Source organism: Protopterus annectens, chromosome 8.part1 (genome assembly GCF_019279795.1).
Source record: "Protopterus annectens isolate FY-2018-M chromosome 8.part1, PAN1.0, whole genome shotgun sequence".
Taxonomy (NCBI): Eukaryota; Metazoa; Chordata; order Ceratodontiformes; family Protopteridae; genus Protopterus; species Protopterus annectens.
Window position 1 is genome coordinate 96115309 of NC_056742.1, and position 27601 is coordinate 96142909.

The 27601-nt window shown below is 41.3% G+C and overlaps 1 protein-coding gene across 1 annotated transcript in view; it reads left to right on the top strand.

The window, feature by feature from the left end:
- PIEZO1 (piezo type mechanosensitive ion channel component 1) overlaps window positions 1–27601 on the top strand; it is a 3550337-nt gene that overhangs the window by 3310889 nt on the left and 211847 nt on the right. The window contains exon 42 of the mRNA XM_044081575.1: window positions 24640–24787. Within this exon, the coding sequence (XP_043937510.1) occupies window positions 24640–24787 (148 nt within the window). The remainder of the gene's footprint in view (window positions 1–24639; window positions 24788–27601) is intronic.

Below are 27601 nucleotides of genomic sequence, written 5' to 3' on the forward strand. Positions count from 1 at the left end.
AATTCCTGATTAAACAGGCCAAATCCATCAATGCACCTACCCATCTCATATCTATACTGCTGTATGCCTCCCCAATACTCACAAACTTGAGAAAGATTGAAATGGCCAGACTTGACTCCTACTACAGTAAATCAGCCAGGTTTGGCACAGGCTCACCTTTCAGGACACATTATTGTTCAGCTCTTAAACAACTCAATTGGCTTAAACTATCCCAGCTCCTTCTCTATAACCAACTGAACTTTGCACACAAAATTCTTCACCAACCTGACAACCCCCCCTCCAAAATCTGATACTTCCACAATCAAACAATAGAACACTCTGCTCTAGTCACAGATTACTATTACAGGTAAATAAAGTCAGCAACTCAGCTGGTGATTCTCTCCTCTCCAACTTTATACCCATAAAATGGAACACCCTGCCCCACAATATATATCCCAATCTTACATAACAAAGTTTAAACATATGCTAAAAACTCATATGACAAATACTTGGCTATGATCCTGTTCCAGCCCTGGTTAATTAATTCTCAATATCTAAAGTCTTTAACCCATGCATACCGCTTATATTACCAAACTAATTACCTCTGTAATCTGTATTCTGAGAGTCTGATTCTCAACTTCTTGCACCCTCTGTAATACTATATATCGACATGACTGTGAACTGCCAGTGTATTGTAACCCTCAAACCTAGGTCTAATATGCAACGCCAGAATAGGTCTTGTATCACACTCACTACAGTTAAGTGTATGGATGCTATTAGGACACCTTAGAACACAAATTACCTAGCTTATAAATCACATTTTTGTATATATTGTATCCTGTAACTATCATCAACTGTAACTTCTGTCATACTGTCTGTATCACAGTATTGTATATTGTATGCTGTTTTTGTTTGTTTCGCTTAATTTGATATTCAAAATTTTGTTAATTTGCTTAATTTGACATTCAGAATTTTCTTCAAACTGTAATTGAATTGTATTTGTATCTTGTACTTATATGTGGAGCTTTTCTCCCTGGGCCACCGCTGAAATAGGAACTGTGTCCATTCAGACTTTCCCAGTTAACAAATGTTAAATAAATAGTAAGGGTATAAAAATGATGTTATTTGGAATCAAAAACACTTTCTGTATATCTTCATCACACATAGCAACAAATACTTCAACAAACTTATTAGATACAGGCATGAATGGTAATGGGTTTCTTAAACCCAAATTCAGCATTCAACTGTTCTGAAAACATTAATGGTAAACATATATTTCTGGCAAAGAATCTTAAATTAGTCAACACTTCAGTCATATCAGAGGCTTGGCTGGGAATAAAATTGAGCCCTTTATTGAGAACAAATATCTGATGTTCAGATAAAGTATAAGAAGAAATTTTAAACACTAATTTATTTAATGCTAATTTCTTGTTTTCATCGTCCCCGATTCTGTTGTATACTGGGCATATACACTCTTCTGATCTGACTTCTTGAATGGCTTTTCCTGAATTCTTGTTCTATGGGTAGTGGAAGCTGATAACAAAAAAAATCATGCTTATTGGATTCCACTGCTTTAGACATGGCAGATTTGACTCTGTTATGAGATTCATGGTCATAGTTCTAGATGAATTGACAACCTCACAAGCGATGTTCAGCATACCACTTGGCTCAGGTGATCCGTGTAATTCAATAGTAGGAACTGTAGTGTTAGCCCTGATACTGGAACTAGATTTGTCTACCACGTTTTCAGTTTCTGATGTTTTTTTCCTTAAATCTCCTGGCCATGCAAAGACGTCCTTTTTGAAGGTCATTAAAATCACATTGTAATTTTCTTAATTGTAAAGCTTGAAGTCTTTTCTCGTAGCTGGATATGTTCTCATAAACAATTTCTAATCGTAGTCAACAGGTCTCTGAAGTATACGTTCTATAAATCTCTTCCTGTAGATTCTTTATTTCAGTGGCAAGTGTTCTAATGGATTAAAAAAAAAAAACATTAGTTTAAGGTAGTCAATACTCAACTCGATGTTCAATGTTTGCCACTGCTTTAGCAGTTCAGGGTATGCATTTCTATATGTGGACATTTTAAGTATGCATAAGCCTTGTGGGATAGCTCTAAAATGAATAGCAGCCTCAAAGTGTAAAAGTTGCCACTGATGTTTAAATTTTTTTTAATTATTTTCCAATTCCCTTAATTTTAAATAAAAGGATTCACTTACAGTTCCTTGTTGCATAAAGTCAGGACCATGCTCTTATCACAGCTTAGATGAGAAAATGAATTCACCTCTACATAAATAAACCGCTGTAAATGATCCAGCTTCAGAATCGCATTGTATACCATATCCTTAGAGATGCCTTCTGCTTGATGGTTCACTTTTTTTTGCACAGACTTTAGTATTTCTTCCTTAGCCTATTTTGCATCAAAAACTTCTTGGATCCTCCAGCAAAAAGTATTCTGAAGACAACTGGATACAGCAGCTTGAATCTCACTGCCTCTCAACATTCCCTGATTAGTGGAATAAATTTGTTGCTCTTCCACCTGGTATTGATTGAAGAATCATTTTCCAGAAATACTCTGCTGTCTCCAACTTGACTGCAGTGGTGGTGCTGTGGTAGCGTTGTCGCCTCACAGTTAGACGTTGCCCGTTCGATTCTCAGTTAGAGCGTCTTCTGTGTGGCGACATGCGTGAATGGGCGTTCCTTTGTTGGAGGTTGTGCGTTAGGCCCGGCAAGCCAGCACGTAAAAATCTACTGCCGATTAATAGCAGACCGGAGTTCCGCTGTGGCGACCCCTAACCGGGAAAAGCCGAAAGACACAAACAAACTCTGCTGTCTCCAACTTCTAACACTTTACCCTTTTGCGACGGTTTTGTCAGGATCAACTCTTTCTGCTAGTAGGTTTGCATCTTTTACTAATACAGGCTTGGCTGCTGTCTCATGGCCAGATTTGGAGCATACACACTGCATGCCCTTTCAGTTAACAGTTCCTGATGTGGAATACTAGTCCAATTGTCTATTTGGGTGTTCATAAAATTATTACAGTTTGTTCCTTATTCAGATTTTTACTGTGTGTCTTGTTCTCTAATTATACTATTTTTTAAACATCTCTTTGTGAGCTTTCTCATACTCAGCTGGCCTTTTCTTCATTTTGACCTCTGTTTTTTTTTTTTTTTTTTTTTTCAGTTTTATCAGCTCATATGATTATCTGTTTAAAGTTTCTTTCATTATTTGAGTTGATACACTCCTTCATTGTTTCATGTATTTTAATCATCTCTGAGCACATTTGACTTATTTTTCTTTTACGGTACTGGAAGCCATGTCTTGCACCAAAAGTGGAGTTTAAACTGCTTTTTGCTGAACAGCTGCAGGATTCTTCCCAGTAAGTGTTTTCTCTTCACCTTTTCTAGGTGATTGTCTTTCAGGCTCTCTTAGTTCTTTCTTTGCTGGCATCCAGGCAGTGTACTTACTAACCAGTAACTGATTTTACTAAAAGTGACAGTTGCAGACCCTTCTCTATCATAGCTCAAACGCATTATTTCCTTATTTATATCAATTTTTCTCACCCACCATCTCTGACAGAGCAGTCTATGGTATGCTTAAGTGTGCAAATTATTATACTCCCAAAAAATATGCTTCCAGTTACAACTCTCTTTCTTCCTCATCACACCTCCAACATGTGCTGTCTACCTGAGGAAAAATTCTTTGGAATCTACTTGGGGTATAAAAATACCTATGTAAACACTTTCAAGCAGACATAGCTATATCCACCATTGTTTCTTTGTGAATTGCTTATCCAGCCCCTTTCCAATCCTTTCTAACCTCCTCTGATTCTTATAGTTATCATGCAATATTTTGTATGTTCTACTAATTATTCCCTTTTTAACAGCAGCTTCTGTTCTAGATATTACTAGAAACTCTACCAGTACTAGTATTTTGCGTAGGATCCCCTTATTTCTTTCTGTTTGCCTATACTCTGACATCAGTCTTTGACAGGGAAAGCAATCTCTAGCCTGCAGTCGAAATAAATTCTTGGCCTCTTCCCATTCTATTACCTTTCCCCCTCTAATTATTTGTTCCCAATATCTTGGTTCTTTTGCTAGTTTTCTTCTATAACTTCCAGCCCCCTCTTGTCTATTATCTGTATCCCTAATTGCAGAATTTCCTTTCTCCATTCTCTTGTTGGCTTATTTCTTAGAATACTCTGCTACTTTATGAATGTAATATTCTGTATAGTTGTTGTTATTCTCCTTAAGGATCTGTATCCATAATCCCAGCATCTCCTTGTTTCTTGAGCTTCTCCACTGTTTTATCATCACCACCCATTTCTGCTTTGAATTGTAGGGTTCTGCTTGTGCTATGTTTAAGAGAGCCTTAACTGTGTAGCTCTGCAGCACCCCTTCAGATAGGGTAATCTCAAATCGCATTGTTCAATTGGAAGAATCGGCTTATCCCACTTGACTCTTGTCATCTTTCCCTCCCAGATCAGATTCTTCAGCTGTTTATTCATTTTTACCCACAACGTCTTCCCTGATTGATAAAAACATGCCTGACATATATATAAAACTAAAGGGACTAAAAAATTTTAAATGTTTGTATCTTGCTATCCATGTACATATAACCATGCTTCATGTTTCTCAGCTTTTGTGTTATCTTTTAAGTCTCTTCCCACATATCTTTAGCTGCCACACCAGAATCCTTTTTAATCCATACTGCTAAGTACTTCATTTTATCATGTCCCTATAAATATGCATATTGCTGAAACAATTTATGTGCGACCACATAATTTACAACTGTTGCCTTTGTTTTAGCTTCATTCATTTTGTATCCTAAAAAGATTTGAAACTACCTAAAAATGTCCCACAACATGGAAATGTCCTTTTCTGATTTTATCAAGTATAAATATCATCTCAAATAGAGCCAACATTTCTTGTCTACCATACCAGTTGTATCCGTGAATTTCTGAGTCTCTTTTTTTTCCTTTGCCAGTGGTTCTAAATATAATGCAAATAACAAAAGCAAAAGACGACACCCCTGCCTGGTTCTTCTACTCGGACAGAAATTATCTGAGAGGAATCCACCCACTTTAATTTTTGCCTCTGATCTCTATATTCTCCTAATCAGCCTTATCATTTTATCAGAGAATGCAAATGCTTCCATTGCCCTGCTCATGAACTCCCAGCTTACTTTCTCAAATGCTTTCTCTGCATCAGGACCCAGCAGTAACAGTGGTATATTCTTACATTCAGGTTCCATGTGGATCATCAGTGTTCTGTTAATGTTGTCAAATGTTTGCCTCCCCTCCACTAAATCATATTGATCCATATCTATCAATTTTGGCATCACTTTTCCTATTATTTTAGCCATTATAGACATAAATGCTTTATAATCATGGTTTAAGATTAAAATGGGCCTGTGCGAAGCTGGATCTGATGGATCTTTGCCCTCTTTAGGTATTACAGCTACCACTTCTTTCTTCCAGGATGTTGGTGTTTCTCCTCTTGTTAAAATAGTATTAAACAAAACCTTCCAAATCTTTATCAGTTTTTTCCCTATTAGCTTCCAAACCTGCACATAAGTACTATCTATTCCTGGGGACTTTTCTTGTGGACTGGTTATACATCACCATTTTATCTCATTTCCTCCTATCCTAATTGTTAGTAATTGAGCCTCCTTTGCCTCTAATCTTGGCATATTTAATTATTCCAGAAACATTTTCATTTGTACCTTTTCTTGATCTCCATATTTATTTGCTTTATAAAGACGTTCATAAAATTTTTGAAGTATTTCAGTACCTCTACAGAGTTTCTTATTATCTTCCTTGTTATAGGCTGCCTAAGCTTGGCAGCAAACCTTTCTACTTTTTGTTGCCTGAGGCATTGCTAAAAGTTTTTGTGATCTGGCATTATCAAAAAACAGTTACATAACAGCACTCTTTCTAGACTCATGCATATCATTGTGATAATACTTTATTTTCTGCTTCTCATTCTGCAGTTGCTTCTTTTCTTGTTCTGCGAGATTTCTGTAATACTTTAACATTTCTCAGTCCTCCTGAATAATTCTTGTTACTTCTTAACCATCTCTCTCTGTTATTTCCACTCTATTTTTAATCTCCATTTTAATTTTATACCACTCCTTAGCTATATTTTCAGAAGACATTTCTGTGTTCTGTAATAACTCCTGAATTATTTCCCTTAGCCATTCCTTAAATTCCTCTCTTTTCAACAGGTGAGAAAGCGCCAGTGTCTCATTTTTATTTCATTACTCTGCGTTTTTATAGGCATGTGATCTGAAACAGAGTGTGTATCAAAACTTTCAATTAAATGCACATGTTCCTGAGAAATGTAAGTTCTGTCTAGTCTAGCCCAGTTTTTGTATCTTAGGGAATAGTGTGTAAATTCACTCCAAACTCCTACTACTGAATTGATATCTTCCATGCAAAGTATTTTCATAAATTTCTTCAAGAATCTACCCTCATTTGTTATATTTTCCATAGTCACTGTTGCAAATCAAATTCCAATCCCTATCTATAAGTAATATTCCCTGCTGAAAAATGATTATTTCTCCCAGAATTTTCTTAAGCTCCATTATAGCAATTTTAGGTGGAATAGAAATACATGTCAGTATAATCTTCCTTCCTTGTCAGTAGCCGCTTAGTACTATAAATCTACCATTATTATCTTTTTATCCTCTTCTGTCAGTATCAGAGTACTCCTCTTTTCTTTTGTTCCAGGTACTCCGCTGAATAACAGTCTTGAAAACCTTTCTTTATCAAATTCAAATGTTCATTTCTTTCCAAATGTGTCTCCTGTAGCATAGCTACTTGCACTCTACATTTTTAATATAGTTCACTATTCTTTCTTTTTTTTGTATATATCTGAGAGACCATTAAAACCTAAAGATAGTACAGAACGTGTCATTATATTAAAAAGGTATTATACCCACCTTTTATTTGCAACAGCTTTGTGTTAAGTATCTTGTTCCAGCTTTGTGTTATATGCACACACTAATGTTTGGCAGATTGACCTTTTATACAGTTGTTTCTTGTCATATCCATTTAAGCCTATGTCACATCTTACAAAACTTTCTGATCTGATGTAATTTTCATTCATCCTCAAAGAATGAGTTTGGATCTGATACTCTGATCCGACTCGGCCACTTTCTTTAAATTCTAGGATGCATTTCTCAAGCTGCTTCCTTACCCATAATTCCCCTGACCAGTATTAACTCATATTTCTTTTGCTGCTCTTCACGATCGGGCGGGATTGCAATTTCTTGAGCTCTTAGTAGTTTTAATGAGTGCATACATTTATATTTTTCTTCTTTATCTCTTTTATCCTTAAAGTTTATAGTACCTCCCTTACCTCTCTTCTAAACTTTCCTAAACCTTTCTGTTACCAAGTTTAAGGTCCCTCTTATTTGGTATTCTTAGCTACCATTGTTAGATTTTCTCATTCTGTTACCTTGCCTTAACATAATCCTTTGTTGTTCTCTTGTTAGTATTAAGACCTTCCTTTTTCCTCTCTTTCTCTGTTAAATAAAATGTGTTTTTGTGTGAATGCTTCTTTCTACTATTAACAGTATGGATGATAAACCTACTGGTTTCAAAAAGTGCACTTCCTGTGGGTTTAAGCTCCCTAAATCTGATGCCCACAGGGGAGTGCATTTTATTGTCTGGGCCTTGCACACTTGAATACCTACTGCTCCATGTGTGTGGCTTTCAATACTAAGGCCATTAGTGACAGAAGAAACAAACTTATTCTTAAAGGCCTCCTTCTGGCCTCTGCTCCTTCTGCTGGTACTTCTTCTTCAGGGGCTGATACGACCTGTAATAAATCTAGGGAGCACAGGGAGCACATGGTCTCCTCAATCGGCACCTTCATCTGAGCCTCCCAAGAAGGTTGCAAAGAGCTTGGATCTGAAGTCTACTATTACCCAGTGTCCTCGGCTCTGTACTCCAAGATTTTCCCCTGAGCCAGTATTTCTGAGGTTGAGGTCTGCTTTTCTTCAGGAGATGCCTAGAAAGTCATCCAGGTGAACATCCACTTCATCATTCATTAGGTCCTCTTGATGTCTTTTCGAGTTGGAGGTAGATATGATGACAAGAAAATTCCTCAAAACACAGATCCAGATGGGGGTCCTGTCAGCTCCATCTCCTATCCGATCCATGAGCCTTAAACCTTCTTTCCAGCCTGTAGTTGCCCCTTTTCCAATCCAATCTGCTGTTTCAGAGCCTTTGCATCTGAGTTCTCCAACAGTCGAACTGTCGGATCCTAAGATTATTCTGTCTTCCTTTCTGGCAAATTCCCTGATCCGATCAGCTCCTACTTCTTTGGAACAGAGTGGTTCTCAGAAGCAAAGTGTCTTTGTCAGCGAGGGAACCATCGCTTTTCCTCAGAGCTTAGGTGTTGGACAGCTTGGCTCCTACCCGTCCCTTGGAGCTGAGGGTTGAGGAGAGCCTTGGATCGTCTGCTCTGAGATTCTTGTCTCCAGTCAGATTATTCTTGGCCCTTCTGTCTTTGAGATGGTGGAGAGGGTTTTCTTCACACCCTATAGTAGTTTTTACTCCCCCTCATTTGGATCCATTCCCTTTTCCCTCTTCGGATCTTGTGGCTGAGTCTATTCATCACACAATTCAGGGACAGCCAGCCTCATGAGATTCCAAGTAGTTCTCGCCAGGAAACTCCCCACTTCTTCCAACACCTCCCCAGAGAATCCCACTGAAGAGACTCCTTGGAAAAGGTCATGCAAGAGGAAGCACTTGGATTTCCCGCACAAATCCCTCACAGAAGACACCAATTTTGATGAAGGGGAAGGGTCCCCTAGATCTCCTCCTGAGGATGTCTCGTTTGGAGACATCTTAGAGGTCCTTTACCAGAAATTTGGTTGGTCTTCTCAGAACCCTTCCCAGGAGGAATTGGTGTTCTTGAAAGTCTCTGAGTGTGGACCGTCCATGTCTTGGGCTACACCACCTGCTGATAAGCTTATAGACCTTGTATCCTGCAGGGCATAGTAGGAACCAGACTCAGTAGAACTGATCCCCAAACATATAGGCAAGATTCTGAGTGCACTGCCCCCTGCCGACAGGCAACACTGGACCAAGGGAATTCCTGTAGATGCTATGATGGTTGTGGCAGCTACTAAAAAGAAACTGGCTGAACAGAGCTCCTCTGTCCATCCTTCTAATAGGGAGTCTAGGGTATTGGACAGGTTTGGGAAGTGAGTGTATGCATCAACAACCTTTGCCTTCTGGCTGCTAAATTATCTGGCAGATTTTACTAAGTTACAGAGGATTTTAGTCAAGGAACTCGCTAACTCTATCCTGGGTCCATGTCTACAGAGGAACTGTCCACCCTGCAATCCATTCTTAACATTGGAAGATATTGTCATTTGTGCAGTCACAGAAACCTGGTTCAAAGCTGTGGATAGCATCCCAGCCATACCAGGTTACTCATCCTGTCATGCATTCAGACATAAAACAAGGGCAGCAAAGCAAAAGGAGGTGGAGTTTCAGTATATATGAAAGACAGACACACCTCCAGGCAGGTCAAACAGTATGTGATGCACAGCAGACACTCCAGATACAGTTAACCATTGACAAGACCCCTATTCAAATCCTAGCTAGCTACAGGCCCCCAACTTTGACTCAAGATGCCCACTCCACCTATCTGGGCCTCTTTGAATCTATCAGGATTCAACCCTTTACCCTGATCCTGGGTGACTTTAACTATCCATCCATAGATTGGAAGAACTACTCATGCCAAAACACAAATGCCCAGAGACTCCTTGATTTCATCATTGCAAATGTCTTGGACCAGTTGGTCAACACCTCCACAAGAGGTGATAATATCTTGGACTTATTAAGCAACATGAGTAACCACTGCAGGATCCCCACAGTCTCATCCTCCCTGGTAAGATCTGACCACAAAGTTGTCGCTTTCAAAGTCACCATCTCCCCTGACCCCCCCCCCCAGCTAGGGTCAAACAAAAAAAACTTCTTTAAACCTGATTACAGCCTTTTGAGGAAAGGTATAAACAGCTTCACAACCCCTTCTCCCTTCGTAGGAACTGGCACAAATGTCCAAACCTACACCAAAGTACTATACAAGCATTTATATAGCTGCATGGAATCAGGAATACCCAGCAGGACAAAATCATCTTCTTCAAGGAAGAGAAAGCCTGTCTGGTGGACATCTGCACTAAATAAACTCTATAATAACAGGAAAAAAATTGCTGTCCACTTCCAAGAAAGAGCAGGTGCCTAATTGGAAGCAATCTCTCCTTAGCCTGAACAAGCAAATAAGAGCACTAGTGAAATCCTCCAGTGCAAGCTTTAAGTCCAAATTGACCACATCTACTAAAGACAATCATAAGGCCTTCTTTATATATGTCCGCAATCTCAAAGGAAGCACTCAGAACTGGTGGTCCAAGTACACGACATACACAAATGCCTTACATATAGCCAACCTGCTGGCAGACAGGTTCAGCAAAAACTTCACCCATCTGTCTGTCTCCCATCAGTAAATCAGGACATCCCCAGCACCTGCACCCCTTATCTGTAGGGAGTAAGTCATCACTGCCCTTTCAAAGGCAAAAAATACAGCCTCCATGGGACCTGATAACATCCCAGGCTCCATCCTACATGAACTTGCAGCACCATTAGGCACCCTATTCAACAAAAGCCTGAGTACCGGCTTCATCTCAGCAGAGTGGAGGACAGCCACTGTTATTCCTTTGCACAAAGATGGAGTGTCCACCGATCCTGGAAGTTATAGACCCATTAGCCTAACTAGCCCTGATCTGCAAGGATATGGAACGGATTGTCATGGATGTCATTAACAAGGACATTGGCAACCTCCAAACACTTGATCCTACACAGTTTGGTTTCATCAAGGGGAGGTCATGCCTGTTAAACTTGGCCCACTTCTTTGAGACAGTCACCAAAGCCATGGACAAGGGGCAGATGGTGCACATTACCTATCTTGACGTGGCCAAAGTCTGCAATACTATTCCTCGCGCAACTATAATAGATAAACTCTCTCAACTTGGCATCAATCCATAAGTTATCAGATGGGTAGCAAACTGGCTCACTGATAGACCCCACCTAGTCAAAATAGGGGAAGCCACCTCAAGCAGTATACCCATAATTAGCGGTGTACCCCAGGGATCGGTCTTTATACTTTTCTGAGGTGCAGGCTAAAACCAGTGGGCTGTGGCTGACCAAGTTTGCAGTTGACTGCAAGCTGGGCGCTGCCATCAATTCTCCTAGTGATGTGGACATCCTCCAAGAGGGTCTCACCCAAACAAATGACTGGCGCCAGAAACATGGCCTCAAACTGAATGCCAAGAAATGCATCATCATCCCCTTTGGAAAGAGTGATGTCCCCCCAAATCATCACACTGATAACCAGGTCCTAAGCACACAATCAGTAGTGAGGGACTTCGGCACCCAGGTTGATAGCAACCTGACTTTTGACCACCATATTGTCTCCATTGTACAGAAAGCTTTCTACATGGACTACCTCATTACAAAGGGTATGTCATCCAGGAACAAGGAGGTCATAACATCCCTGTAGTCTACCCTTATAAGACCGATTATTGACTACAACGCCCCTTTCAGCATTTACCTCACAAAGTACATGTAGCAGCAAGAGAGACCACTGAGGTTCCTTACCAGGAGAATCCAGGGCCTCCAACTTCTACCATAGACAGATAGGCTAAAAGCCCTGTCCCTGTACTCAGTCTCATACACACTCCTCAGAGGTGACCTGTGTCTGGCATACAAAGCAGTCTCTGACCCCACCTTGATGGGTCTGCTTGCATATCCATGAGTCAAGCTCCACTCAAGTAAGACCACAACCTCATCCTGGTCCGTTACATTAGTAGGACTTATTGGAGGGACAGATTTATGTCCGAGAGACTCCCCCCGTCTGTGGAACAGACTCTCTCTCCACATCAAGCAGAGTACTTCATGTCGGAACATGGGCTAAATTCTTGGGTAGGCTTGTAAGGGCCTCAGGGCTAATAGCCTAGTAACTTCCTATAATCCTGTGATTACTAACACATCCATGAGTTTAATGTCGTATGCAGCTGAAGGCTTCTCATGGGCTGCCAGTTTAGGCATAGCCATTAGGAGATGTACTTGGATGCGGTTGTGCAATTTTTGTGAAGCCCTTCAAAGCATCATTCATTAACCCCTCCTTTTGATGGAACTTCTGTGTTTCTGGAGTGTCTGCTGGCACTCTCCCACAGTGAGAAGGATGGAAAGACCTTGTTTGCCATGTGAATCTGCTTTTCTACCCTACAGAAACCTTTCTCTAGGAATCAATGCGATAGTAAGAAGTTGCGGTTAAAGAAATCTCAAGGACCTTTCCAAGAGTCGTGCAGAGACTTTTTCCCCCAGAGGCAGAGGATGATGATGCCCATGTGGCAGAGGGGGATCTGCAGAATCGAAGGTCTCCAGATTCCTTCTCAGATGGATCCTTTCAGCTCTCCTTGAAGGTTGCCTGTGTGTCCCTCTCTGGAGGCAGTCGGGGGTGCTTGTCTTAGTACCTAAAAGCCTGAATAGTCATCATAAAAGGTTCATGGGTGAAAAGGATCATATCCAGAGGATATTTCACTCCCTTTTTACAAGTTCCCCAAAGGAAAAGGATAAATCTCCCTGATTTTCCACCCAATCAGAGGGAGTTAGCAGCTCTAGAGATCCAAAATATGTTGGACGAAAGAGTCATCCAAGAGGACCCCTAGACCAAAGAGGATGCGGAATTTACTCAAGGTTCTTTTTAGTGGCAAAGAAAACAGGGGACTTGAGACCCATTTTAGATTTCAGGTGTCTGAACCAGTTTGTAAAGAACTCCAAATGTATTTATTTATTTATCTGACATCTGTTTAATGGAAAAGCCCAACTGGGTATGAGCCCATTTTCAGTGGAGGCCTGGTGAGATGAGCTCCACAGTACAATTTAAACAAAATTACAAGTCAACATTGGTTGCAAAGACTAAGACTACCACACAGGAGTACAACTTGTGGATACAATAAAATAAGAAAATATTATAAAGCAAGCAATAAAGTTGAACATACGTTATATAGAAGATAGAAGAAAATTCCTAATATGATTGTTACATAATGCATGAAAAATCTATTACAGTTTAAGTAATAAGTTGTAAAAACTATATATACTTTTTCACAAGAGACAGATAAAGGTTAAAGTAAGAATAGAGAGAAGGAACATTAGAAAGTTAAGGAATTATAGAAAGGTTAGGCTAGAATGTAGGTATTGCAGGAAGAGAAGTAGGTTAGATCAAGAAAAAATCTATTAAGACTAGGGAGAAGGAAATGGAAAAGAGTAATAAGATGGTTATGGTTCAGTCCATTCTGTCTCTCTTACAGAAGGATGACTGGATGTGCTCTGTCGATCTTCAGGATGCATATTATCACAGAAAAATGAACAAGCGCTCTTGGAGATACCTGTGCTTCCAGCTGTGAGCCAGTCTTTACCAGTTCAGAGCCCTGCCCTTCGATCTCACCACAGCCCCCAGGGTTTTCACCAAATGCAAGGCAGTGGTTGCAGCTCATCTAAGACTGCTGGAGTGTTCAAAACACGTGGTCCCTAGAGGAGAACAATTTGCATGTAAATGTCCTAGAAATGAGAGTGATGCTTCAAGCACTGCAGGCCGTTCAAAGCTCTGTTCTGCTAGGAATGATTGCTATTCAAATGGACATGTCAGTAGCCTGATACATCAACAAACAGGAGGGAACCAATCTACTGGTTTTATTTCTGTTCATCTTCATCTCTCAAATCCAGTTTCTGATTCCTTTCCAATGTACTCTCGGTTCTTCTAGTCAACTCTTGTGCTTTTTTCTGTTTCAAGCATTTTCCGTTGAAGCGGTGGAAAATGTTTCACTGGGACAATCTCTCTGTAGGAGAGGAACAAGAAGCAGAATCTCCTTCTGTGTCACAGCTCACTTTTTGTTGGATAAACTTTCATATTTCCTCCTTAGCATGTCCTGCATCAAAAAATTATTTTGTCAGTTCAGGAAAGAATATTCTGAAGATATCTGCATACAGTAGTTTGAATCTCACATCTTCTCAACATTCCCTGATTACTGGAGTGTACTTCTCTTTTGCCTGGTGTACAGTGAGTAATTGTTTTCCATAAACAGTCTACTGCCTTCCACCTTTAATAGTTTGGCCTTCTGCCACAGTTTTGTCAGAATCAACTCTTTCTTCTGGTAGGATTTCATTTTTACTATTAAAGGTTTAGGTTGCTTTCTAATGATGTTCGGAGCATATGCATGATGTGCCCTTTCACTTAACAACTCCTGCTGTGGAATACCAGTCCAGTTGCTTATTTGTGCTTTAATAAAATTAATACAGTCTGTTCCTTCTAGCTTCTCCGGTACAATAGAAAATCTCAGGTTTTTGCTATGTGCTCTATTCTCTAATTCCATTATTATTTTTAAACATCTATTCTTGAGTAGTCTCATGTTCAGCCAGCCTTTTCTTCATTTCACCCTCTGCTTATTGCAGTTTTATCACCTCATTTGATTATCTGTTCAAAGCTTCTTTCATTTTCCAGCCTTTTGTTATTTGAGTTGATGTACTCCAGTTAGTGTTTCATTTATTTTAAATAGCTCTGAATACATTTGACTTATTTTTTCCTCTAAGTTACTGGAAATTATGTCTTGCACCTAAGCTGTAGCTTGCAGTCCTTTTTGTTGAATAGCTTCAAAATTCTTCCCAGTCAGTGTTTTTTCATCACCTTTTGCGATTAATTTTCTTTCAGGTTCTCTGAATTTATTTTTTGCTGGCATCCAGGCAATGCACTTACTAGGCAGTTACTGAAATTTACCCAAAATTATGTTCACTGGCTGTCTCTTCTGAGTTTCTGTTTTCACAATTGGAGAGCTGAAATTAAGCTATTACTCAATGTGCAGCCATCTAGGATGTCCTCACTCTTGGTGTATACCTTGGTAAGACTTAGTAGTGACCTCCTTCCCTCAAGTCCTCTTCCCTCTTGTCATGGTGATCATTGCCCTTGGTCACGCAACACCTTAGTAGTATGTAGTATTTTTGCCTACTCTAGGAGAGCTGTATATACCCTTTTGGTGTCTAACTCAATGAAGCAGTCATTCATTCATTGCATTGCATTAGTAGTCAGTATCCTTTGATTTCCCCTGCAGTCATTGATTGGAGACACTATCCTACACAGCTCTTGGTAAGTGACTGAAGTTCCCGATCTCCATTTCAGTCTAACATGAGTTTATTTAGGATCCCTTCTGTTAGGGACTGATGCCCCTGGCCTCTTCCTCCTCATGTGTCTCGTTTCCATCTCTATAGCCAACCAGCAATCTGAATTACTTGCAAGCACTTCTGTCTCATCTTGTTATGACTAGAAGTTGCAATAACTTGCTGACCTAGCCTGACATGGCAGCATTCATTCACCCTCACTCCACTCCCCCACATACCTTGAGGGGCCTGGTGACTAATTTCTTTAGCTAGGCAGTATACATGGTAGAGAAGTGACCACTCCATCCTGTCCTGAACCTCATTACAAGGCTAGGAGTGAGCCCTACCAGACAATGACAGCCACCAGAGCACACCATTTCCCCATTTCAAAGTGGAGGTTGGACCCAACCCCTTTCCAAATGTGAAAGCTGAAATTCAGTTGTTGCCTGTAACAAGCATGTCAGCCATGTCCTCATGAAAGCTAGGAAGTAGGGAACAGGTCAGTCAAAGTCAAGTGGGCCTTCTTCCCTCCCCCCTTTCAAGCTTCCAGTCCTTTTAACAGCTCTCTGTAGCTTTATGATAACTGACAGACCAGGGGTGTGTGAATTTAGCTGCTTAAACTTCCTTCCAAGCTTGAAAGTGCCTCCAAAGTGTTATGCATTTCATGCTTCCAGACCCAAATTATGGGAGTGTAGAACACAACACTTCTGCTAGGTGTCAGATATGCGATCGACCAAGGCTGAGTTCCTTCCCCCTCATGATGGGTGAACCAGTAACTACCATCTACCCTCAGGTGGTGCAGCTGTTAGCGTTGTCGCCTCACAGCAAGAGGTTCTTCAGTTCAATTATCGGCTGGAGTTCCTTCTGTGCGGAGTCTGCATGTCCTCCTTGTGGCCGAGTAAGCTTTAAAGACATGCAGGTAGGTGCGTGTAGGTGTGCCTTCCATGAAGTTTGGGCGTTGGACTGGCAACTCGGCACCGTAAAAATCCACTGCCATTCAATCTGCGGACCAGTGATCCGCTGTGGCGACCCCAAACCGGGAAAAGCCGAAATACATTGTTTCTGCCACACTCCCTCTGGTGCCTAAGCTGCTAGTCAAACATCAGTCAAATAAGTAACAAGCTGAGCTTCATCGCCCTCTGTGCTACAGGAGAGGGCTGGTCTTTTCATTTTGTAGTGAAGTCGGTTTAATATTTCTGAATATGGAAATAAGCACAAGTCTTACAGATTCATAAATACATTCTTTATTCACAGATTATGGAACCCAACATTTGTGAGAATATGTATAGAGGGCAGGTAATTATGCAGAGTGTCCGAGCAACATGCTGCAAACCTGGAAAAATATACAGTCATAGGTTTGAATGCCCGCATTTATCACTGTATGGCAATAACAATCACAACACTGCAGTATCTTTCTGTTCCTTAATGTTTGCCTTAATTTCAGTTTAGTATTCCCTTTCTGTAAAAAATTGTTAACAAAATACTTTGTTTACAGTAATAATAGCATGGCAGATTCAAAATATAAAGGAGAGAAACTGTGAAACACCTGATTCACTTGACTCTGAATGTATGAACTGCATAACAAAGAAATGTTGACTAAATGTAATATATTGCAACTTATTGCTTTACAAGCAGTGATTTGGCAGATAGGAATCTTAATCCATCAACACGTTTGGGAAGTTTGGACATCTGCAAATTAATCTCTTCTTGACATAATACTGTGCATTGCTAGGTGATGCTTCATCTTTTTTAAATATATGTAATATTTGAAAATCTGTATATCACTGTTCTGGTTGGTATACTTACCCTGAAAACACACCAGTGTCAATCCAATCTTCTTCTTAGAGCAGCATGTAATTCTCATTTTTACACATGCCCCCATGTTGGTTTAAAACATCTACCTCCAAACAAGCATTAGTGTGAATCATTGGTAAAAACTGTATTAGTGGCACAGATAAAACAAAAAAAAGTGTTGAGACTTCTCAGCTATCCCTATTTTGGAGGAATGTTCCTGTTTTAGGCCTGCTTTACCCCCGCACAGGATATCCTTATTTTTTGGAGGTATGTCCCTGTTTTCAGGCTTGATTTACCTCTCAGCACAGTTTTCTGAGTCCACTCATTCTGTGATTTTTGAAGCTGTCTAGCACACAGAAAACATCACTACATGACCAACATAAGAGTACACAGCATACATCTTTTTTCTAAAGCAAAAATCAGTTACTGTGTGTGGTAGACTTTTGCAACAGTGTTCATTAAAGTCTACACATTTTACAATATTTCTTTGATAATGTACTTATATTTTTATGTCATTTTTGTCACTGTCAGTTTTTTAAACATGTTTTTGAGTAGTATCCCACATTCCTACTAGAAGCGGGAGGAAGTAATGTGCTAGTTGGTATTCAGATTTTTTGCTTATTAGAAGTTCAGATTTTTTAGCTGGATATTCCTACTTTTTGAGGGCCTCTGTTCCAATTTTCAATATTTGCAGGTTGAAAGGTACGACAGTGTTACAAATGTCAGTGTGCACCATCTGTTTTAATTAGAATGTACGATTTCTGTTTAGATGGTGACAAAAGACATCAGACAGTACTGAGCAGAGAAGGTTATAGAGGCCATCTCTGTCATCACTTCTTATTTAAGCTAGAAGCTTTAGTGCATAGTAATAGTTATAGAAACCTGGCTGGCAAAGTGTACCACACATGGCAGTACTTCTACCACAGAGAGTATTCTGTGGATTCTCTGACCCCACCCGTGCATATTTATAAATCCAAGTCACTGGCATTGCATCCAAATATTCTGCTGCTTTGTCAATGAGTTGTCTATTTGGAAAGTGTTAAACACATTTCTAGATCTCAGATATATCTAATTTGGAAGACTCGTTGCTAAATGAAAATAACGATGGAATGACCTACTAGATAATAATGCATGTATCTGATGTTGTCCATTTGATTATGCATTACAGATGGGTCTTCAGATCCGTCCTCAGTTCTGACCCGGCCATTTCTTCCAGACATATCTGAGCCTCAAACTCCTCTCTCTCCCATGATGCCTCACTCCTCTTCAAACCCCCAAATCTCGTTTGCCTGCTTCCAGCACAGACACAATTCTGAGTCTCCTTTCAGCCAAGTGAAAATTTTTCCTGTGTTTCTGTAAATTTTATTAGCTCTTTTCTCTCATAGTTATTCTATAGCCTTCTTGTATCTCTAGTGTTAACCTTCCCTCCCTGTTAAGGTATTTTTCCTGTCTTTTTGAGTTTTCGCTAGCATTAGGGTCCTTTCCCACCTTTTGTCTCTGTCTTCTATTTATTTCTCTGTTTGTCTTTCTCTGTTAAGATATATAACAAAAAAAAAAAAATTCCTTATATCTTTTAATTGTAGTACTGTATAGTTTATGCTTTGAGTGTGTGAGTTGTGCTTGTCTGTGTGTATTATTGATAGCATGTCAGACAAGCCAGGCAAAACCCTCTGTCTTTAAGAGGTGTGCCTCTTGTGGGCATAAGATTCCCCAATCAGATGCCCACAAGAGGAGCATGTACTGCCTGGGTCTGGGGCACTTGGAAATGCCGTGCGATATCTGTTCAACCTTCAATCCCTGGGCCCTTGCTGACAGACGAAATAAACTTATTTTGGGAGGGCTTCTTCCAACTTCTGGAGCCCAGATCCCCAGTTCAGAAGAAGCGTGCCCCCTCTGTTACTCCGGGGGCAACGGCATCTCCTCCAGAGAAGTGCAGGAGGCTTTTGGATACGTCATCTTCATATCCCTCCTGCTCTTGCTTCTCTCCGATTCTGAGAGCGCCCTCAGATCCAGTGGAGCCAGCGTCGGCCAAACCGTCCTGTCTGCCGGACCCTCAGACCTCGGTTCCAAGCAGTCAGTCTGAGCTGGGTGAGACCATATGGATCCAGAGCAGACTCCAGGTTAGACTCCACTAGATTGGAGATCTCTGAGCCATACTCTGCATTGGAGTAAATTTCCCTCACATGTTCAGACTCTCCAGCCCAGTATGTCACCGGTTAGGTTGACCCATTCCTCTCTTTCCCCTAGATCCTTTCGGCTGTCCTTCTCCAATATGGATCAGATATTGAGGAGTTTAATCAAAACCCAGATCCAGTTGGGAATCTTGTCTTCTTCGACCCATGGATCTGTGAGAACTCTCTGACCCTGATAGCCTCCTCTGATCTGACCTTCAGCTTTAGAGCTGCAGGGCCTGACACTCCCAAGTTGGACCAGTGTTGGAACCAGGGATATCCCTTTCTTCGACTCCAGTAGTGTCCCTGACTGGCTCTGCCCCAATTTTGTCAGAGCAGAGTGGGTTCAGGATCTGAGATGTCAGTGCTGAGTCCTTGGGGTTGGTGTCAGCTCTGACCTTTTCTGAGCCATCCCTTCCCCCTGGGGGCCTCGGCTTTCGACAGCTCGGGGCCAGTGCCTTCTGGAGGTGTTGGATCCAAGATGACCTCGTCCTTCTCTCCCTTTGCAGCTTTGGCCTCAGGTTGGCGAGCAGATTCTTTCATCATTGTCGGCATTCCAGGTGGCAGAGAAGGCTGTCTCTACACCTCTTGAGACATGGTCCCTCTTCTGCCAGGTCCTACCCAGTTCTCTGCGGATCAAGGCTTTTCTCCCATTCGCCTGATCCATGGTCAGGGAGCCTCCAGCCTACCCCTCAGCAAGGGTTCCTCCTGTTTTCCAAGTCCTCCTCCAAGTACCTCATGGAGGAGGTTCCTTGGAAGTGCCGGTGGAAGAGGAAGCACCTGGACTCCCCTTTGGAGTCATTGACAGAGAACACTGATTTCAGTGAAGGGAAAGGATCTCCCCAATGTTTCCTTTGGGGATATTTTAGGAATTCTGAAACAAAATGGGTGATTGGTTACTGAAGGCACTCAAGATGGGATCCTCATACATTCTGGGTGACCCCCTGGCAGACCAGTTCTTTGACCTTATTGCCCACTGCGCTTAGAAGGAGCTTGACACCATGGAGCCAAGTCCCAAACATGTGGACAATATCTTAGTCCCCATAAGGATCAGCCTTTTTTGGAGTAAAGGTGTCCCGGTAGATGCCATTGTGATGGTGGCAGCCACCAGCCAAGAAGGTGCTTGCCGAACCAACCTCTACTGTTCACCCCCCCCCCCCCCCGAACAAGGAGTCTCAGGCACTTTGGACAGGCATAGGAAGCATGAGTATGCCTTAGCCACTTTTACGCTAAGAGTATTGAATTACCTGGCACACTTCATGTGCCTTCAAAGAGATCTAATTAAGGACATCTCAAGCTCTCTAACACAGTCGCTGTTGGAGGAAGACCTTAAAAAGGCTCCCCCTAAGCTACCACTATGACCTCTATTGCTAACTTCTTGATGAGGTTAATCTCCCAAGCTGCAGAAGGTACCTCACAAGTGACTGGTTCATGCACATCCCTCAGGAGACATGCCTGCATGAGACTGTATGGGTTTGCAGACCTCTTTAAAATGTTGTTCTTTAGCTCCCCGTTTGATGGTTCCTCCTTGTTTAGACTGTCAGTAAAAGAGACTCTCACCCACAGTGAACAGGAAGGCAAGACCTTAACTGCGGTTGGGATCAAGTTTTCTTCCCCCCATTGGACCTTCTCCAGGAACCAGCAGAGTGGGAAGAAGATGTGGTTTGTTAAGGCCCAAGACCATTTTCCTGATTCGCAAGATGAATCCTCTTCTAGAGGCAGAGGGAGAAGATTCAAAGGTAGATGCTGCCCCAGAGGGCAAGGGAGTCCACAAAACCAGGGCTTCAGGGAACTTTTCTCTGATGGGCCCTTTCAGTGCTCCTGAAGTGGTGCCCGGCTGTCCTACACTGGAGGCAGTCAGGAGTAGACGTTTGTTACACCCAGAAGCCTGGATAAACATAACAAGTGATACCTGGATGTTAAATATAATTTTCAGAGGTTACTATATTCCCTTTTCTCTTCCACCTCCCATTTTGAGAAACAACTCCCTGATGTGCCACCCAGTCAGGGAGAGCATGCCCTTCTAGAAGTCCAAAAATTTCTAGACAAAACAGTCATCCAGCAGGTCCCAACTCAACAATTAGAATGCGGAACTTGCTCTACTTTTTGGTACCAAAGAAAACAGGGGACCTTCGACCCGTCTTGGATCTGAGCAGTCTAAATTTATTCATAAAGAATTTGAAGTTCCGCATGGTTATGGTACAGTCCATTCTGCTGCTTCTGCACAAGGGCAACTGGATGTGCTCTGTAGACCTCCAGGACATGTACTATCTTATCAAAATAGACAGACACTCCAGGAGATATCTGTGCTTCAGGCTGGGAGCCAATCAATACTAGTTCAGAACACTGCCCTTTGGTCTCGCCACAGCCTTCCGGGTGATCACCAAATGCATGGCAGTAGTTGCAGCTCACATCCATCTGCAAGGATTCCAGGTGTTCCCTTACTTCGACGATTAGCTCTTAACGGCACCCACAAGGCAGCAACTACTTCAGGCGATTCAGGTTATGCTGCACCTGTTCTATTGCCTGGGAATCGCAGTGAAAATTGTGAAATCCAAGATGACTGCTGTACTGGATATTGAATTCATAGGGATACAATTGAACGCAGTCACAAAGATAGCAGCCCTACCCCTCCAGAGAATAAGATCCTTAAGCAGGTTCAAAGTCTACTAGACACACCAACTCCACCAGCTCGGCTGGTCCTCATAGCCTTAGGTTCCATGTCAGCTACCTTTTTTCTAGTGCCCCTAGCCAGGTTTTTTATGCAAGTTCTGCAGTGGACCCTCTGCAGTACAATGAAATATTTGATGACATCCATTGTCAGCTCCAGTCAGGTTCACTCCAATTTGCAGGCACCATCTACAATGGGTGGATCCTTACAGATGACCTAAATCTCAGCAGACACTTCATTCCTTCCCCTCCTTCAGCCAGAAAGACCACTGACACCTCTCTGTTGGGATTGAGGGGGCATTTTCAGGGAAAGATCGTCCAAGGCACGTGGTCCACCACAGAGACCCAATTGCATATAAATGTACTAGAGATGAGGGTGGTGGTTCTCACATTGCAAGCCTTTCTGGACTGTCTTCCTCTGGGGACAATTGCAGTTCTGACAAACAATATGCCAGTAGTTTGGTACATCAACAAGCAAGCAGAACCCGTTCATACCTGTTGTGCAAGGAGGCAGCGAAGGTTTGGGAATAGGCAGTTTCTTCATATTACTTTCTCATTGCATCGCACATCCCAGGGGAGTCCAAAGTTCTGGTGGACAGACTGAGCAGATCGATCTTAAGTCCACACAAGTGGTCCCTGAGCCAATCGATAGCGAATCTAACTTTCAGCCATTGGGTCCAGCCTTGCTGTGACCTCTTCGCCTCCCCCCTAAAGAGCAAATGCAGCAAGTACTTTGCTGTGATCCCTCCCCTTGGGGAATTCACCCAGGGATGATGTAGTCCACGATTAGCCCTTAGGTCACCTCTGTACTTATCCTCCAGTTCCCCTGATACCTAAAGTTCTACAGAAAGCCAGCAGATTGAAGACCAATCTAATCCTCATTGCCCCTTACTGGCCTCATCAGGTATGGTTCCCCTTCCTGCTGTCTCACAACGAATATCCTCCATGGATACTGGATCCTAGACAGGATCTGATTTCCTATCCATTGGAATGCCAGATCACCAATGTTTGATCCCTCAAACTGACCACTTGGTTTCTCCACTTTTAGTGATTTTACAAAAGTCCAGGCTAGCTTCCCCGGTCAGCAAAATTATTCTTGCTTCTCAGAAGTCCTCCAGCAAGAAAATCTGTTGTAGCAAATGAAACAGATTTTCCATTTGGCCTTCACAGACGAATATTCCCTCCTTTTCTGCTTCAGTTCCGGACATCCTTATGTTTCTCAAATGGCTTTTCCAGAACAGAGCTAGTTTTTCCACTGTAAAGGTACACCTTGTGGCTATCATGAATTTCCATGTTGGGAGGGGTGTTAGTTTCTTCCTCTACTGTTTCCACTTCTAAGCTATGTAGAGCTTTTGTGAAAGGGGCCTTCAGTTAAGGACCCTTCTCCTTTGGATCTAACTTACTCAGAAACCTTTTGAACCTGCTAGCTCATGTAAGTTAACATTTTTGTCTTGGAAGACTCCCTTTCTAGTTGCTATTACTTCAGCTAGAAGAGTGCAAGAATTGCAAGCTCTGTCTTCTCAACCACCATACATAACTTTCTTTAAAGGTGCACTCTCTCTCTCTCAGAACGAATCTTTCAGTCATTCCGAAGGTTGCCTCATAGGTGATTATTAACAACACTATCCACTTGTCTGTATGTTTCCCTAATTACTCCAGTAAAGGCAAATACATGCTACATTCCTTGGATGTTCATGGACAGTTGCATTTTTACTTGAACAGAACTAGTTCTCATAGACAATCTGAGCAGTTATTCATTGCCTTTTCCCCAAATAGGTTAGGTCAGGCTATATCCAAGGTCACCTTAACCAAATGGATTATGGATTGTATTTCTGCAGTTTATTCTCAGCAAGACAAGCAACTTCCCTGTTCAGTTAGAACTCACTCTACCAAGTCAATATCGACTTTATCAGTCTTCTCAGTGGTTTCTCTTTCGGCTTTTCCCGGTTAGGGGTCGCCACAGCGGAACTCCAGTCCACTAATGAGTGGAAGACGATTTTTATGGTGCTGAGGTGTCAGCTCGATGCCCAACCTTCAATGAAGGCATGCCCATTCATGCATGCCTTTCGAATGCCACTTGACCGCGGGGAGGACATGCAGACTCCAAGTCTTCTCAGAAAGACCCCCAATTGATGAAATTTGTGCTGCAGCTACTTTGTCCACAGCTCCTACATTTGTATCTCACTACAGGTTGGGCATTATTTCCAGGAACAGAGCATCCTTTGGTTCCACGGTGCTCAGGCATGTCTTTCCTTGAGGTCCTCCCAGGGTTTGTCTAGCTAGGGACTCTAACCCATTTGTGATGCATAATGAAATGGACAACATCAGATTAGTAGTTTTGTACTTACCATAACATGGTATCTTTGTTGTTCAATTTCATTATGCATCAAATACCACCCTCCTTCCCCCTTCCTTTTACAGCTGAGAGCAATTTACAGGCTAAGGGAACCCACCGATTCCTAGTTTGGGCTCCGGTTGGTCTCTTTCTTTGTATGTCTAGTACTATTGTTATGACCATCTTTAGGAAGGGGCAGCAAACTCGATCTGAGGGTTTGAAGATGAGGGAAGGCATCATGGGAGAGGAAGGAGTTTGAGGCTTGGATCGTATGAAAGAAATGGCCAAGTTGGATCCGAGAACAGATCCAATGACCCATTAATGATGCATAATGAAATTGGACAACAAGGATACCAAGTTATGTTAAGTACATAACTTCTATTATGTACCAATGCGTTTTTGATCCTGTGTCTGTCAAAGTTGTATAAATCAGTACAATAAAACTTACCATACGTTTTATGTTGCAGATTTCGCCTGGTGCCTTTCCTAGTGGAGCTACGTGCTGTGATGGACTGGGTTTGTACAGATACCACCCTCTCTCTCTCCAATTGGATGTGTGTGGAAGATATCTATGCCAATATCTTCATAATCAAGTGCAGCCGGGAGACTGAGAAGGTACCTTTTTTCTCTTGTGCTTTGCTCTGTAAATATATATAATTGAAGATTCAAATGTCAAGCTGTGCTAGTTCTCTTGATGGAAAATAAGTGTTCTAGAGCTACAGACAGTATATTTTCTTCTGTGTAGGAAATTAGTTTAATGCTTGTACAAATTTGGACCATCTGGAATTGCATTAAATTAATAAAAAGATAATTAATAAATTATTAATAAATTATTATTATTATAGATTAATAAAAAGATTAGATCGTACCTCCAGGAAGGGAGGTGGTGTAGCTATCCTATATAAAACATACTTGAAGCTTACTCTTCTTGACCTTACCCTCATTCAAAACAATAATGCTGAAATAATCTGCTCCAAAATTCATATTAACACCACTAAAGCTATTAATATAATCTGTGCATATCTCCCCCCTGGAAACAACATCCCTACTTTAGAGCAACTTCTTGAACAACTGTCCAATAACCTCCCTCAAGAAACACTGCTCCTTGGGGACTTTAACATTGATTGGAAATCTTGTAACAATGTTAACCCTACTTCCCATATAAACCTTTATGGTTTCAAACAACTAATTGATAGCCCCACTAGAATAAATAATAAAAGTAAAAAGGAAACTACCTTAGACTGGATTCTTACAAACTCACCCTACAAACCTACCATACTGGCATCCTTCCTGATGACCTCAGCGATCACTCACTTACCTATGTCATTAGATCTAAAACTAATGTAAACCTACCTACCTCTCACAGAACACTATACTCAAAAACAATTTAATCCTGAACAGTTTCAAACTGATCTGTCACTATATGACTGGTCCCCTCTTAAATACCTCTCACTGAACAATGCTGTTGAACATTTCAACTCTGCATTCCTCGCAATCTTAAAGCAACATGCCCCAAGTCGCACCATTAGAACAAAGACCAAAACAGCACCACGGCTAACCTCTAATACTAAACAAAAATCAAACTTAGAAATAAAGCTTGGAAAAGATGGCGCTCCTCTAGAAACCCAACTGATCATCAAACCTTTAGAGAGCTCAGAAACAACACCAAAAAAGCCATCCTTTCAGATAAGAAAAACTACTACTTTGAACTTCAGCAAACCACCAAAAAACAACCAAAAAAGTTCTGGTCTACCATCAATAATCTACTCACCCCAGGCAAAGTAGTTACACCACACCCACAGAATTTAGACCCTGATAATCCCTCTTTAATTGCCAACAACTTCAATACCTTCTTTACCACCTCCATTCAAAGTCTAGCTAACCCCCTATCTCCTGATTCATCCCAACTCCTCTTAAGTAACATCAACAACTCCCTACTCCCCTTCAATTTCAACCAATACCTACCTCCTATATACAATCTCTCTTACAAAAACTCAAACCAACTACCCCCTCAGCAGACAAGCTCCCTGCAGAATTCTTGCAAATAGCAGCTAAAGCTATTGCTTATCCTGTTTCTATCCTAATAAACCGATCTATAAAAGAAAGTACTTTTCCAGAAATCTGGAAAATATCACACATTATACCCTTACACAAAGGAGGTAAATCCACTGACCTCTCTAACTATCGCCCTATAGCTCTACTATCTCCTCTAGCCAAAATCATGGAAAAATGTATACATAAACAACTACTTAACCATCTCCTTCATAACAATCTACTAGCTAATACTCAGCATGGATTCAGACCTTCACATAGTACCACCACTGCACTACTCTCATTTACTAACACCATCAACTCTAACCGCAATAACAACAAACTAACCTCTGCTCTATTCCTAGACTTGTCAAAAGCCTTTGACATGGTCAACCACACACTTCTTCTACACATATTAAAATCCCTTGAATTGGTCTCCTCTTCCTTATCCTGGTTCTCATCCTATCTTGAAAACCGACAACAAGCAGTACTCTGGAAAAATTCTCTATCTACTCTACTGCCTATCTCTTTAGGTGTACCTCAAGGATCTATACTAGGTCCACTCCTATTCTCCATTTTTATTAATGATCTCCAATCATCTATCCAGAACACAACCTGCATACAATATGCAGATGATTCCACCATTATATGCACAGCCTCCACTCAATCTGAACTCCAGTCACTGACACAATCCACCTTTTCATCAGTAGAACAGTGGTTCTCAAAAAGATGTCTTCTCCTGAACCCCAAGAAAACAAAACTGTTACTTTTCACACCTACCCACAAATCTTCTCAACTTAACTTCACTGTTACTGCAAGTGACAACTCGGTCATCTCCCCTGATTCTACTACCAAACTGCTAGGTGTTACTATTGATAATAATCTTAACTATGATTACCACATCAATAACACTATAAAAGCAGTTAATAAAAGATTGGTTCACTGTACAGAATTAAACCTTTCCTCACACCAGAAGCACGGACCACCTTAGCACAATCACATCTTATCTCTACACTAATGTATGCTTCTTCTATCTATACTAATCTCTCAAAAGCAACCTAAAGAAACTGACTACATCCTACCACAATATAGCTCGCTTTGCCACAGCATCCCAGTATAGAACTCACCACTGTCTTAACTTAAAACACTTACACTGGTTAGAACTTCCCAACAAGCTCATATATCAACAACTCTTAATAACTCATAACATTTTGTACCAACCATTAAAGACACCTGCTCTCAATAACCTCCTAATCCCCTATAATAACTTGAAACAGCTGCGCTCCGCCGAAAAGCTACAGGTCAACACAACTAGAATTACAAATTCAGCAGGTAACTGCCTTTTCTCCAACTCAGTTGGCAAAATATGGAATAACCTCGCTTCACACATCACCTCAC